At 42.4% G+C, this 13,858-nt stretch overlaps 1 protein-coding gene across 1 annotated transcript in view; it reads right to left on the bottom strand.

Annotated features, from left to right (window-relative positions):
* Nucleotides 1–671: 671 nt before the first annotated feature.
* Nucleotides 672–13,858, bottom strand: part of LOC8034211 (acid phosphatase type 7) — a 46,055-nt gene continuing 32,868 nt past the window's right edge. The window contains exons 6-10 of the mRNA XM_029995674.2: nucleotides 13,175–13,288; nucleotides 12,827–12,955; nucleotides 10,025–10,096; nucleotides 9,025–9,162; nucleotides 672–912 (exon numbers count right to left, since the gene is read on the bottom strand). Of these exons, the coding sequence (XP_029851534.2) occupies nucleotides 826–912; nucleotides 9,025–9,162; nucleotides 10,025–10,096; nucleotides 12,827–12,955; nucleotides 13,175–13,288 (540 nt within the window). The 3' untranslated portion in view covers nucleotides 672–825. The remainder of the gene's footprint in view (nucleotides 913–9,024; nucleotides 9,163–10,024; nucleotides 10,097–12,826; nucleotides 12,956–13,174; nucleotides 13,289–13,858) is intronic.

Consider the following 13,858-nt stretch of genomic DNA (forward strand, 5'->3'; position numbering starts at 1 on the left):
TAGCGTATCATAAACGAGTGTGAACGTTCCTTCGTGCACAAAGACAGATCTGGTTTGCTCCACCGCGCTATTGCGACCTGGATTGAGCTCCCGAAACCCAAAACATCGCTTTTGTGCCAATTTCTGACATATTTCTCGCTTCCAAGTTTGTACAAAGTAGAGTTTTCCCCTTTCGTTTCTACTGGTGTTCTTTGATTTCACAGCTTTACTACCAAAAGTGGAGGATTGAAAACGTCAGTAGTCTGTTGACCAATGATTCTAACCCAATATTAAACAGTACAAAACGCCAATCTCCCAACTGCTGGAAAGGTCGGTCTTTTTAAGATGTTAAGTAATCAGAAAAGTAACAGATTCACTTTGAATTAACTGTAGGTTACATTTCCCCTCATGTAATCAAGTACATTATTGAAAGTTTTTTAACCAATAGTGATTGTATTTGTAATTGATTAGTTTTTGTAAGTAACGTTAACAGTAGTGTAATTAACTCATTCTGCATATTTTCTGGTGGCACCCCATCAAGGCCCAATGGCTAGAAATCCCCCAATGCAAGATAACTTAAAAAAAGACAAAAAAAACTTCGGATAGACTACAAAACAACATCCTATTTCGCAATTCCTATCAATATTTATATCTAAGATTCAGTAAACAAAGAGAAAGAACCTATGCAAGTTTTTTTATTCTGTAAAATGCCCTATAATTGAAGAATTATTTATAAAAAAACAAAAACATCCCAAGGATGCGGCTATATTTACTCGTTGACTATCGATATATCTATTTCACTGTGATTGAACTTCGTTAAGTGTAAGCCCTGCTGACGGTGTCCATTCAAGAACTTTCCTTCATTCTATACTTGGAGAAACATGGGTAAGGGTCGTCCTTCTCAATCGTCAAGTGGTCCACGACCTCAGGAGCCTGAAACAAAGTCCCACATAAAATTGGTGCCAAAAATACAAGATATGTGTCATTGGTGTCACTCGCAGTGTAAAGAAAGGTTTCAGGGACTCACTGGTTGACAGTTGGGGTGTAAGTTGGATGAGATTAAAAAATGTTTGACTTCTTTTTAGCTCATGTGTACCTCAGCAATAACTACGCTTCGTTTCACCTGCAGTTCTAGCACGCTCAAAGCCTAGAAGATTAACAAGTGCAGAGCCCCAGGGCAGTGAAGGGGAGGCGCCTCGGTCGTCTGCTAGTCAGCGCGGTCGGTGGCCAAAAAGAGCAACATTGGGAAGGTCCATGCTATGAAACGATTGGGCAAAAGCGCTGCATCGCAGTTCGGTGGGAAACTTGGACGCTACAGCTCGCGATCACGTTCAACGATTGCTGCCGCGGGCCGCCTCAAAGGTACGAGAATTCCGCATAAAATGGGGCTACCTGCGAAACCAAGCTTCATTGCCAAGATGGATGGACGCAGGCCAAAAGCGTAAGTGATGGCGCACTCGCAGATAAAATTAAAAGCGATAACAATTGACAAGGACGACAAGGAAGGCGAGTAGGACGACCGCTTACTTTCAACTGAGCATTTATTAAAACACAGCTAAAGTAAACAACCACCGTTAAAACATATCGAATCACTTAAAGATGTCACCCATCACCACGTGTCAAATAAAATCAATATCTTGGTGATGCGGAAAAATCTACGGCTCGCTTACGCAGCCTTCAGTACCCTCTTCCTTTATAGCATGCGCTTCTAGCACTAGCCTTGCTATCTTTTCATGGGCAATCCCCGAAATCATGGTATCTTGAAAGTGGGCTTGGCACAAGCAATCTTCGTCAACTTACGATGGAACCGCAAAGCACGTTAGGAGCCACCGTAGCCAATTCGTAGCTTGGAGGATGTCACGTGTCCCCCCGGTTGTGCGGAGCGACGCTTGGAGCGCGAAGTCACGAGACATGCTACTAACTCTGGACTGGCTCGTGCCGCTTGTAGCTTCCGTAGTGGTATTTCGTAAGGTGGAACGGAGCATAAGTCTCCTTGTGTTGTCAATCGCAGTGACAGGTCATGCTCGCGCATTCTCTCATTTAGTCGCCATCCTCTCTGGCCGATGTATGTATACCCTACCGCATGTCAGTGGTATTCAGAACTCCACACCCACGCTTCATTCCACACGTATTTTGGCATGATTAACGATGAAAAAGCGCGCGTCATTTCTTTTTCCTTTGATCCGCAGGCATGATTTCGCCAACCTGCGTGGCGCCGAAAAAACTACCGGCATATCACATATTTTTACCACCTTTTTTGAAGGAGCTGTGCAACGGCTTTAACGTTGAAAGAATTGGCATTTTCTGCTTTTGATATTGTTCACTGTGTCACAAATGGCAGAAAACACACCTCCTTTCATCGAAATGTTGCGATTCCGCCGCGTAATAGCGAGGCAAAACTTGGAATATTTCCCGACCTGCAGCCACGAGCGGCGGCCATGAGAAACAAGCGGCGTGACGTCACTTGGGTAGTTGTAAAAAAGATAGCAAGTTGTGCGAATTCCTGCTCGATAAAAAATAACTTTTCTATAAATCTTGTCGTTCCAGCCTATATATAAATGCGTCAAAACCCTGGTATCATCGACAAAACTATTATTATACGGAGTTTCAGTGGCGCCATCTATCCTAGGTCCACAAAACCGCGAACAGCCGCCCGTGGCCTCCGCGATCTGCTGCCGGCGGCCGCCGGCAGCAGATCGCGGAGGCCACGAGCCGCCAGAAGCCGGAGGGGGAAGGGAACAGCGCCGGACGGGCAAGGACGGGTGGTCACGCGGTCGCGAGCGGATGAGTTCTCGCTGCTCGCTGATGGCTCTAAAGAGAGAACTTTTCCGGAACTCCGCGCCTACTCAAGTGACGTCACTGTGCACGTGACCCGGAAGAGGATGCACGAGTTGAGAGGCGGCAAAAACCTGGATCTTTTTCATTTTTTTAAAATAAAAACTAGGGTATCCAGGCAAAATCTGTTTGCTGTAGTTCACTGCAGAAGTGTCAGCCATCAACTTCCACAATTATTTATGCAAAGCCCTGAAATTGTTGCACAGCTCCTTTAAGGTTATGTGAAACTTTGTACGGGTAGGCAATGACGTGCGGTCTTGTTTTTTGGTGTTCTTTTATGCCCTGACTCTTTCCCTTAAGCTTCTCTTTTTCTTTTTTTTTTCTGCAGCGTTTTGTACCTCCAAGCAAAAGGGAAGTTGGATAGCCAGAACCTTTATGTTGAATAACCTGAAGGCTGAACCTGTCACGCACAACATGGTGGCGTTACTTTTGAAGTGCCGCTTGGAGACAAGACAAAGTAATACACCTTTTTATTAATTTCGAATGTTCCGATTTGAGGGGAAGGATTCCCTTTTCGGAGCGAGGGTTGTAACTTCAGCAGACGTGGTTTCCCGTGAACTACAGTTTCAAGTCTAGAAACTGAAGAATCTGGTCATCTGGGATTTCGTGTGAGAAGTTTAAGCCATTGAACTGTCATCAACTGACCCTTTAAATTTCAAAATAAGTTTTAGATTGCTGCTCGTAAGTTGTGGAATGATCTCGAATTGTCTACGTCGGAAAAGAGTGTAAGACAATGCAAGACTGTGCGCACCGATTTGTTCTCGGCAAAAGCTCCTAAGCCAGGCACGCCTCCTCGTTCTCTTGTGACAGAGAGAGATCATGGCTAAAAGTGGTCAGTCTTTACTTTGCAAAAACACCTGAAAACTGTAAAGCTGAACGATCCTTTCCTAATAAAGGGAAATTTCAGAGACCTTAATGGAATCTCTTGAGAGGGATATTACGGGGGACGTTGTGGTGTTCTCTTTTGACGTAGAGGATATCTTTTACTCCATGCGCCACGAGGACCTGTTTGTTTCTGAATCTGAGAACATTGAAGAAAACGGTGTTGTCGGCTTTTAGAATGATTGTGGTGTAGGAGTGGATGGTTTTGCGGAACGTTCGAGTTTTACATGCAGTCCACTCTTATTCTTTCCGAAGGCAGTTATTACGTGGAAAAACAAGGTATTTGCATCGGACCTTGTGCCGCACTTGTCCTCTTTGAATTTTTCTTAGCTAGGTTCTATCGAAATGTCCAGATTAGATTGAAAGGGAAACAAGTATGTGAGGTTGTTGGATATGGGGACGACTACTTGGTGGTATTACAATGCTCTGGCAATCTTTTGACGCACCAGGTTGTTGCGAGTGTGTTGAAAGTGTTTCATGGCAGTTCGAAAGGCTTAAACTTCACTCACAAACTCCCTGAAAGCCAGTTTCTTCAGCTCCTAGACTTGAGACTACAGTTCACGGGAAACCGCGTATGTTGGTGTTACAACCCGCGCTCCAGAAAGAGAATCCTCCCCTACAAGTCGGCAGATTCAAAATAAAAAAAAGGAGTATTCCTTCGTCTTGTTCTCAAGCGGCACTTCAAAAGCCATGCTACCATGTTATGCGTGATAGCTTCAAGATGCAGGTTAATCGAATTAGATGTGCTGGTCATCCAACGTCACTTTTGATTTGAGTTGCTGAGACGCTGCTAAAAAAATTCAAGGGCGAAGGTCAGGTTATGAAAGACAAAAAAAAAAAAAAAAACGTTAGGTCGTTCCTTACCTGCACAAAATTTGGCGTAACTTGAAAAAGATGGCAGAATGATTTGATGTGTTGCTTGTGTTTTCTGTAACACTCCACGTATCACCATTATGCCAGCGGATTAAAAAAATAGGAACGACGCGCGCTGATGAACCATCAATCATGCCAACAAATTTGTAGAATGTAGGATTGGCGTGATGTACAGAATATCGGTGATATGCGGTAGTGTGTACATTGGCTTACAGGATGGCGTGTCAATAAGATGATGCGCGAGCATGACCTATCATTGCGATGAACAACAGGAGAACACCTACTTTTCATTACAGAGATGGCTTGTGCCACCCCAACTTTCAAGATACCCTGATCATTTGGGGGTGGCCCGCGAAAAAGTAGCAAGGAAGGTGGTAGAAGCGCGTGCTTTAAACAAAGACGATGCAGACGGCTGCTTGAGCAAGCCGTCCATTTTTCTGCATAAAAATATATTAGGTTCATTGACGCGTGAAGATTGGTGACGTCACTAGGTGATTCAGTGTGTTTCATCAGTGGTTGGTTGCTTTAGTTGTTTTTCAATAAAGGTTCAGTTGAAAGTAAGCGCTACTCCTGTTCGCCTTGCTTGTTTTTGTTATTGGCGCTTTTAATTTTATAAGTCATGAACAAACTCGCCTGCTTCGCGGCGAGTTGGTCCTGATTAAATGAGCCGGAGGGTGAGTACGCACAGAAAGACGGTGGTTGTACTTTCAGCATTGCTTGATTGACGTAACATCTCGTAGGTCGTCTGTGCTCGGACTTATGGTCATGCAAAATATAGTTACAAACATGCGAATCACAAAATATTTTGTTTTCAGCCAGTAAGCGGATTTTGCCCGTTTTCTAGAACGTCGTAACAGCAGTGCGTGTGATACAATCGTAAGTTATAGCTGGGTCATAACTATACTTTATTTTAGCATAACTCGGCAAAGATGGGGCCCTTATAGTCAATCAAAGTATCCAAACAAGGTATAGTACTCGTTATCGGAGAATGCTGTCGTATCTTTGCTCCGACTATTTTTTTCCCCTGCGAATTGCGGCCTTAGTACGGTGTAAAAAGCACAATTAGTTGATACGTGCCTTCATTCTTTGTGGAAGAAAAAGAGTACAGGCAATGCTAGAGGGTAGCCTCAAACAAGAACTGCACTTACGTAGTGGGTGGTGCGGCAACGTTTCGGAAAGGGTACAAAAAAAATTATCATTTCGACAGAAATCTTGGGAGCAGATAAACTGTAGGAAACAAACACTTTACGGCAAATTAATTGCCAAGCTTTTCTTGTGTTTTTATACTCATATTTATAAAGGTGTAAGGTGTAACTTTAACGGGGGTGTTTGACTTATTGCTATGGTAGGACGGGACGTTAATAGAGTTAGAAGTCAAATAACCTCTGCTTATTTGGCTGCTTATTCGAGATTCCAGAACACAAATTTGTATTGAAAAGTTTTTGAACTTAAATATGGACACAAGACAAACAAGGAGAAACACGACAGACACGGACGGCGTTCTAAAAACAGCAACATTACTTCCACCACTTCGGCGAGGTTTTCCAACACGTATTCCCCGAGGACTAAACCGCTCCCCTCTCTCCGCCATATTTCTCCAGTTCCGCCTCCAGGAATCTCTCTTCCTCGCCTCTCAGTGCATGGCATTCTGGATCAATTTGTCGTCGCCACTTCTCTGAATGAGAAAGGCTTCAATTATTCCCTAATTCAATATTTCACTGTGCCTTTTGACTCCTACCGTGCTCTTTAAGATTAGATGACACCACCCGGTGATGGTCAGTTTGTATTTATGTTCGTTTAGCCGTTCATTTAACCAGCGTCCTATTTGTCCTAGCTACTTTCTTGAACGTGAACTTGAGTGGATAAATTGAGTTATCCTCACATTTCACAAATTTTAGCTTGTAGCTTCGCTGACATCGCTTATTAAGGCTGGGTTTTCTGTTTACCTTTGGAACTATTTTTGCTAGCCTATTTTTGCATGTGAACAGACTGTTACAGTGCAATGCCAAAAGTTGTTTTATGTAATGGGTGAATGCTTGAGTGTTGGGGATTGTAAAACACGCTTTGAGTCTCTCGTTGTTTTTTGTTTTTTTTTAGTTTTGTCTGGAAGTAATTAGTCGCTATGCCACCATTTTCACTTAGTCCGTCGTCTATCCTATGCGCATGAGGCGTTAAACTTGTTTTTTTAGTCTATCTGCAGCTGTGCGAATGCAGGACCTTTGAAAGGATGACGGTATGACCGAATTTATAACGCCCTGTTTTACCGTTTTCAGATCCAAACTTTTGAAAGAGAATAGCCGCTTGTTTGTTTTATGTTCCTAGATGCAATGCGTCTCCCTGTTTTTAATTATAGCTTTTATATCTAGGAGTTCTTTTTCACCCCCTGCGCCTTTCGTGAAGTTCAAGCCGAGGAAGCGCTTTTGAAAGCATGCTGTTATGTCTTGCCTTCTAATTTCCTGAGTATGCATGACCAGGTAGTTGTCCACAAAGCGAAAGATGTTCAGGTTTCCGGAGTTAATCCTGCGAAGTAACTTAGTCTTTAACTGCACATCCACCGCGCTCAGATAAATTTCACTTAACGCCGGTGCCACCGAGGAACCGATGCAAACCTCTGTTTCTTTCATTCTAGATTTTCTATATGTCAACACGTAGGGAGCTCAAGTAAAGTCTTAAAATATGAAGACAAGCCTTCAGGCTTAGGTCCGCTTTATTGTGAAATTGTACAATGCTTTGTTGAACACAAGGCAAATTTCTACACAAACAGCAAAACACCTTAACTGTAGGCCAGCCTTAATAATTTGGAGTTCCGAGGAATGTGTTACAATCTTATAGTCACTAAACAAAAGAGAGATGTCAGTGTTTTTTCTAGACATCGAAAACCTCTACCTTGAAAAACTTTGAATCAGCGGTAATGAAACAAAGCATTATGAAACTTCAAAATCAAGGGAGCTAAGCCTAAAACTTTTTTGTTCAGTTTTTCTAATTCTACTAGCGCTCGCTACTCGTTGAGTTTCAAAACAGCATCTACAATAAAAAAAAAAATGTGTTTGCGTCGGTTCTTCTTTGCCTCCGGCGTTAAGCGAGGACGTACAGGTAAAAACTAAGTTACTTCGCTGAATCAACTACGGAGACCTGCACATCTTTCGCTTTGTGCATACTGAGGAAATTAAAAGTCAAAACATAACAGCGTGTTTGCAAAGGCACTCGCTCGGCTTGAACTTCGCGGAAGACGCAGAAGTTGAAAAAGGACTTCAGTTCTTAGATCTTAAATTATGAATAAAAACAGGGAGACGAGTTGGATTTACGAACAAAAAACAAACAAGCTGTTACACCCCTTGCAAAGTTCACATTCGGAATCGGTCAAACATGGGATCATAAATTCAGCCAGACCTTCAACCCCCATAAAAAGTTCTATATTCACACAGCTTCATATAGATTAAAAACCAAGTTCAACACCTTATGTGCGCAGGGTACCCCTCGGGCAAAGTGAAAATGTTGGCATCGTGACAAATTACATCGAAACAAAAGAAAAAAAACGAGATACTCAAAAGTACATCACAATTCTTTGCACTAACGGATTCTCTTATATTATCAACAAACATTTGGCAGTGCACTGCAAGATAGTGTTCTCATGCAAAAATAAGCCAACAAAATTAGTTCCAAAAGTGTACGGAAAACCAAGCCTAGATCAACAATGTCAGCGAAACCACACGATAAAATTTGTGAAATGTGAGGATAATGCAGTATATTCCACCCCACTTTCATGTGGAAAAAAACATATAAAGAACAAACAGGGCGATGCCTAAAGGAACTTTGAAACGAACATAAATACACACTAACGACCACCAGGGTGCCGCCTTTAAAAGCGCACGTCAATTACTGAGGGAAGTGTCAGATAATCTTTGAAAGCACGGTAGCTGTCAAAACGCAGTGAGAGGCTGAACCGAGAGATAATTGAAGAAGTTTTAATTCCGAGAAGTTGCGATGACGACATAAGCAAAAAATCACTGCACTTGAGAGAGAGGAAGAGAGATTCCTGGAGAGGGTGCTGGAGAAATATGTTGGAGACAGGGGAGCTGTCTAGCCCTCGGAGAAGCCGAGTTGGGAAGACCTCGCTGAAGTGGTGTAAGTAAAGTTGTTGTGAGTTGTACACCGTCCGTGTTTGTCGTGTTTCCTCTTTTTTGCCCTTCGACTATTCTTGCGTTCAAAAAACCTTTCAATATATTCAAACAAGACGATATTCTATTACTTAAAACAAAATTATAATTTGACGAAAATTACAGCAGACGTATTGGTGAATGTCACCAAAAATACAAACGTCAAAATAAATTATGCGATCATGGACATAGTGCGGCATCCCTTCTTGTCTGGATCTGGTCGGATTTAAAATGGCAATACCCTTTGTTGACAACGAAGAGTCTAACTTTATGGTGGCTGTACATTATCTAGACACACCTGAGATGTTGTGATGTACTCCAGGTTTAGGTGCGTTCGGTTCAACAGCCTGAGCTTGCAGAATCCGTATTCCGCCATCCTTACGGCACTCCATGGAGGCTGGTACGAAGGGAATTTTTTCAGCTTCTCATCGTTTCCCTGTACGATACCAAAGACAATTAAAAAATTCGTAAGATCGTGGTTTAACTGAAAATAAGAATTATCTTCCGTTTGACAAAACTTCATCTACCGCTGATCTATCAACTGTAAAGAAAACACATTCAAAACAGATTGTGTGCGTGTTTGTTTCTCTTTCCATGTCCTGTTTCTCCTTTTTTGGTTTCAGGGATTAGTTTTGATTGTTGAATTTATTGATACTTTCACAATATCAACGCGACAAATTCGATGTTTATTTTTTTAATATATATCTCTCTCTCCCTCTTGATATATATAAATATATATATATATATATATATGGAGAGAGAGTTAGAGAGAGAGAGAGAAAAAAAATGTAGCGCAGGAAGACGAAAAGTATATCGTCAGAAAACGCACTCGAGACAGTTGTTGGACATTTTTAAAACATATCATTCGTAAAGTTCGTCGACGTTTCGGCATGAGATGGACTTTTTCGAGACTTTTCGACAAAGACTCGAAAAAGGTTCGTCTCAGGCCGACACGTCGACGTACTTTACGAATAGTATATTTTAGAAACACCAACAACCGTCTCAAGTGCATTTTCTGCCGTATATATATGTATATATATATATACATATATAATAGAGTTTCTTAACACAAACTTTACGGTGCTTATTTAGTATGTTACACTTTAAGTTTGTACCATCTCTGTAAGTAATCAAAAGTAGTTTATCTTTTAGCGAACACTCCGTAATAATATCTGGTCTTTCTCTACCAAACAACAAAATATGGGCACTTGATTGTAACACCTTGAGTAGAGCGCGTACTCTCGTACAGCTCAGTTTAGGAAATATCGTTCGCGAGTAAAACTGTGAAGAACACTTACTGCGGCACCGGACACAATGTGCACTGGCGCCTCGGGATTGTGGTACCATTCCAAACAGTCGTTGTCGTACACCTGCGTAGTTAAGGTAACAGCCAAAAGGCTAAATGTGGCTCTGATCTATTTCAGGCAATAAACAAATGATCCTACGTGGCCTTTGCTTTCGAATACGCGTTGAACTAAACATTGCTTTCTGTAGAAAGTGTACAGTCAGCGGTCATTACAAACTCATTCAGTTTGGTGCTAGTCAAAAGGGGTATGGTTCTGTATCGGTGACTTTGGCATGCAAAGCTATACGGATAGACACTCACGGAGAAAAAGAGATTAGAGCTCGCGTTGGAGGCAGAGCCCCGAACTCCGAGATTTGTATGATTAGATGTTAAAGGCAAAACTAGCTGCCTTTACGCCCAGTCACTGTTCGAATTAAACACCAAATGCCGGACGGCGTTTGAAGGCGGTCAAACTGAATGAAGACAAAGGTGTCTACCCGCTAATTATTCTAATCAGAGCTATCCACGTGAGCTCTCATTCCAAAGTTCCAGATTACGAGGCGTAGAAGTCGATTTCATTCTTCTTTTTAACAGGTTAACAAACTTTTTTGCCTCTCGCACCGGAACGCCACTGGCCGGTTAATTTGAAGCGCCTTGCATCTTGTGCAATAAACTAACCAACTTTCGCAGATACAGGGCGTAATTTACGTTTATTAATCTTTTATACTTGTTTACCGTTAGGCTAGCTAGAAGCTGTACTTGGTGTCGACTTTGTTTAGTCAACGCACTCAAGGCTGGTGTACTTTCCGAAGCATAGAGTTATTATAATGTACGCTAGAGGTTCAAGTGGCGCTAGTGTGCTGACGGAAATTAAAGCAGACAGCAACCAGTCCGAAATTCACTTCCGGTAATGCATTTCTATGGGAAAAACTGAGTGCATTTTCTCCCTGCACTCGATCATAAGAGCACATATCTCGAATAATTCAAACGTACTAGGTAGCTTGGAACAGTTCGCAGTCAGGCCGACGCAATAATTGGTCAGTTACGGCGTTTTTCTTTCAAATTCATCGCATTAAAGACGGTGCTAAAACGGCTTCGTAGGTGTATTTCTGTGCGCTGTCGGACACTGTTAGCGCGAACACACGTCGGCGCTTTTCAGCATGGGCAATATAGGTTCCAAACAAACAAAGGACATCTGGAAATTAAGGGAGACGGCAAGAACTACGCTGTAACACTGGATCAGCCGCTACCTGTGCATGTACGATCAAAATAAATTGAAGGCCACGTAATATATTTCGATTTTAAATAAGTAAGTACTGCTTTATTTTTTCTGCTCTGTGCGAAGATGCTTGTTCTAAGTTCAAAATATCACCCGCACGTTCAAAATGTTTGAGAACAAGGGCCCGATAAAAGCTGCCCTGTAGAGAAAACAATACGAAGAGACACCTTTCCCAGCCCACGTACTTTATTCTTTACGTTTTGAATGTTTTTATCTGCTCATGCACGACGAGGTCGTTTTCCTATAGCGACAGGACTGGCATATTATCAATATGTAAGAGTCACCGGAATGCTGGCAAGCCTTCAACACACTCTATATTCGTTTCGATTGTAATTTTGCTTTGAATCGTTGCTTGTTTTTACACACCTGCTGCGGAACACAAGTTTGGGACTGAAATGCAGTGAAGTGAAACATGGATCACTGATGAAGAAAAATGCGCTAACTAAACCAATTACACTCTTACAATGTTAAGTAAGGTACATACTGTCCGGTACGACCCAAATAACCAAAGTGCTCCGTGTTATTTTCCGGCGAAGAGACAAAATGCACGCGCGTTTTCCCATAGGAATGCACAGGACCACCGCAAAATTAGACTGGTTACTCTCTGCTGCAATTTGCGTAACGGAAGTCGCATAGACACTAGGGCCAGTCGAACCTCTAGCGTACATTATAATAACTCTAAGTTGCGAAGCACTCGAACGCTGCCAGAAGTTTGTGCGTGAGCGCGTAGCTTCGTTTGGCATCTCCCTGGCACGAGAGCGCGTATGGTTGAGTTACAGCACTGCGGAAGCTGCAATAGCTTTCAAGATGTTTTACGCTGTGTATTTACCAGGAGATCGAACCATAGGGCACCTTCTACGGCTTGCTTAGAGCTCCGTGTTTATTTAACATAAGGCCCGTGAACTGGAATATTCATGTCACCGTCTTCGATCGAGAGTGGGACACAGATTTGTCATGAGTGCTGCATCAATGTCTGGCAAGGACTCGTGTTCAGTTGGTGGTTCACTGATTGAACACCAAAATCTGCGTCAGACACTCAAACTACTATTTCATGTTTTTGTTCCAATTGACTGAGTACTCAGCACTCAGGCCCCAAGGGTTAGACGGCTGCGTCAAACGCGTCATGTGACGTCTGGTTTCTTATTCTTGGCGTAGAGTCACACCGGGAGTAAAATGTAAAACTTTCGATGTGAACGAATCGCGGCTTTGTGGGTTCTATCGGAGAAAGAACGCTTTCGGAGTAGATTACTACGAGAATGGCCTTCTAAGAGCTAATTTTACAACTCCATGAATTCTGAGCTGTTTTCACTATAGATGGTTCCAAAACATAATCTGAAGTCTCTAGTTAGACAACTTCATGTATGGGGGCTATATGTCGTGAATAATTGATTGGGGTTTAACGTATTAGGCCAAAGTAGTAAACAATAAATGGCAGCTGCAGATATTGTCTCTAATATCTGTTCATCCTTGGACAGATGTCCTTACAAGCTTTCAATAAAATGTTCCCTTGCGCCGTGAATACTGGACATTCCGAACCGTGTAGTTAAAGATGGGCCATGTGCGTTCATATGAGTGCTGGTGACCCGTGAACTGGAGATCCACGCCGTACTTGCGAAACAATTTCTCCAAGGCGTACTTCTTTTTGCTTCCTAGGCCCGTGCGGACCTGCAAGACGTGTTCAACAAAGCGAATCTTAGGCATCCGCTCCTCGCTTCACTGATGACATTCTGCATTCACTTTACTTGACAACCCAAGCAGCCTAACAGGTCTCTAAAATAGAATACTGGTTAATAATAGGGACCAAATGTTAATTACAAGGATGGCCCTTGAACTTTATTTTTTTCGCCCTCCAGTAACTTCTTAAGAGTGTAGGTGTTAGCGTACCAAACTGTCGATTAAATTGCAGTCCCTCTCTCCTTTGTTACTGCAATACATTGGATGATGGCTTATGGTGATAATCCACGGTCTCATGTTGCGGTTCTCAGGAAGATTTGCCTCCTGCATGAAAAGGAACGGAACGCATTGATTGTGAGACAGTCAGTCTTTACTCGAGTATTTGCCGCGTTGCTTAAAAAATTAAATCTATGAGTTTACAACCTACCAAGCGGCAATGAACGACACGAACCAAGACATGCTTTATTCCAAAGCTGTGGCCAACGCTATATTTTAGGCAACTGCAACATCACGAAGAGCAGTGAGGCACCAAACAATAATTTATACGAGGATTCTAGCTACCTCGTAGATTTTTAGTGAAGTGCACCTAGGGGCATGCAGTTACGACTGGCGATTCTTTGTAACGCGCTCGGGCGTTATTTCAACGCAACAACATTCTACAAATATTTAATAGTATTGCGTGTGTATGCTCGAACTACTCTGTTTCCGCGACTGTAAGTTCTTAAAAAGGAAAACTTGCATGTGGCAGGGCAGGATGCATCTGACGCGGTATTTAGAGACAGAGAACTATTCTGCATAAAATTCCCCTTCACCCTTAAACCGCAGTAGGTTGTATTTAAATTGTTACGAACTCTCAGATAGCTTTTTTTTTTTTATTACTGAAGGGTATCGGGT

Source organism: Ixodes scapularis, unplaced genomic scaffold, assembly GCF_016920785.2.
Source record: "Ixodes scapularis isolate PalLabHiFi unplaced genomic scaffold, ASM1692078v2 PGA_scaffold7__128_contigs__length_106722199, whole genome shotgun sequence".
Classification (NCBI taxonomy): Eukaryota; Metazoa; Arthropoda; class Arachnida; order Ixodida; family Ixodidae; genus Ixodes; species Ixodes scapularis.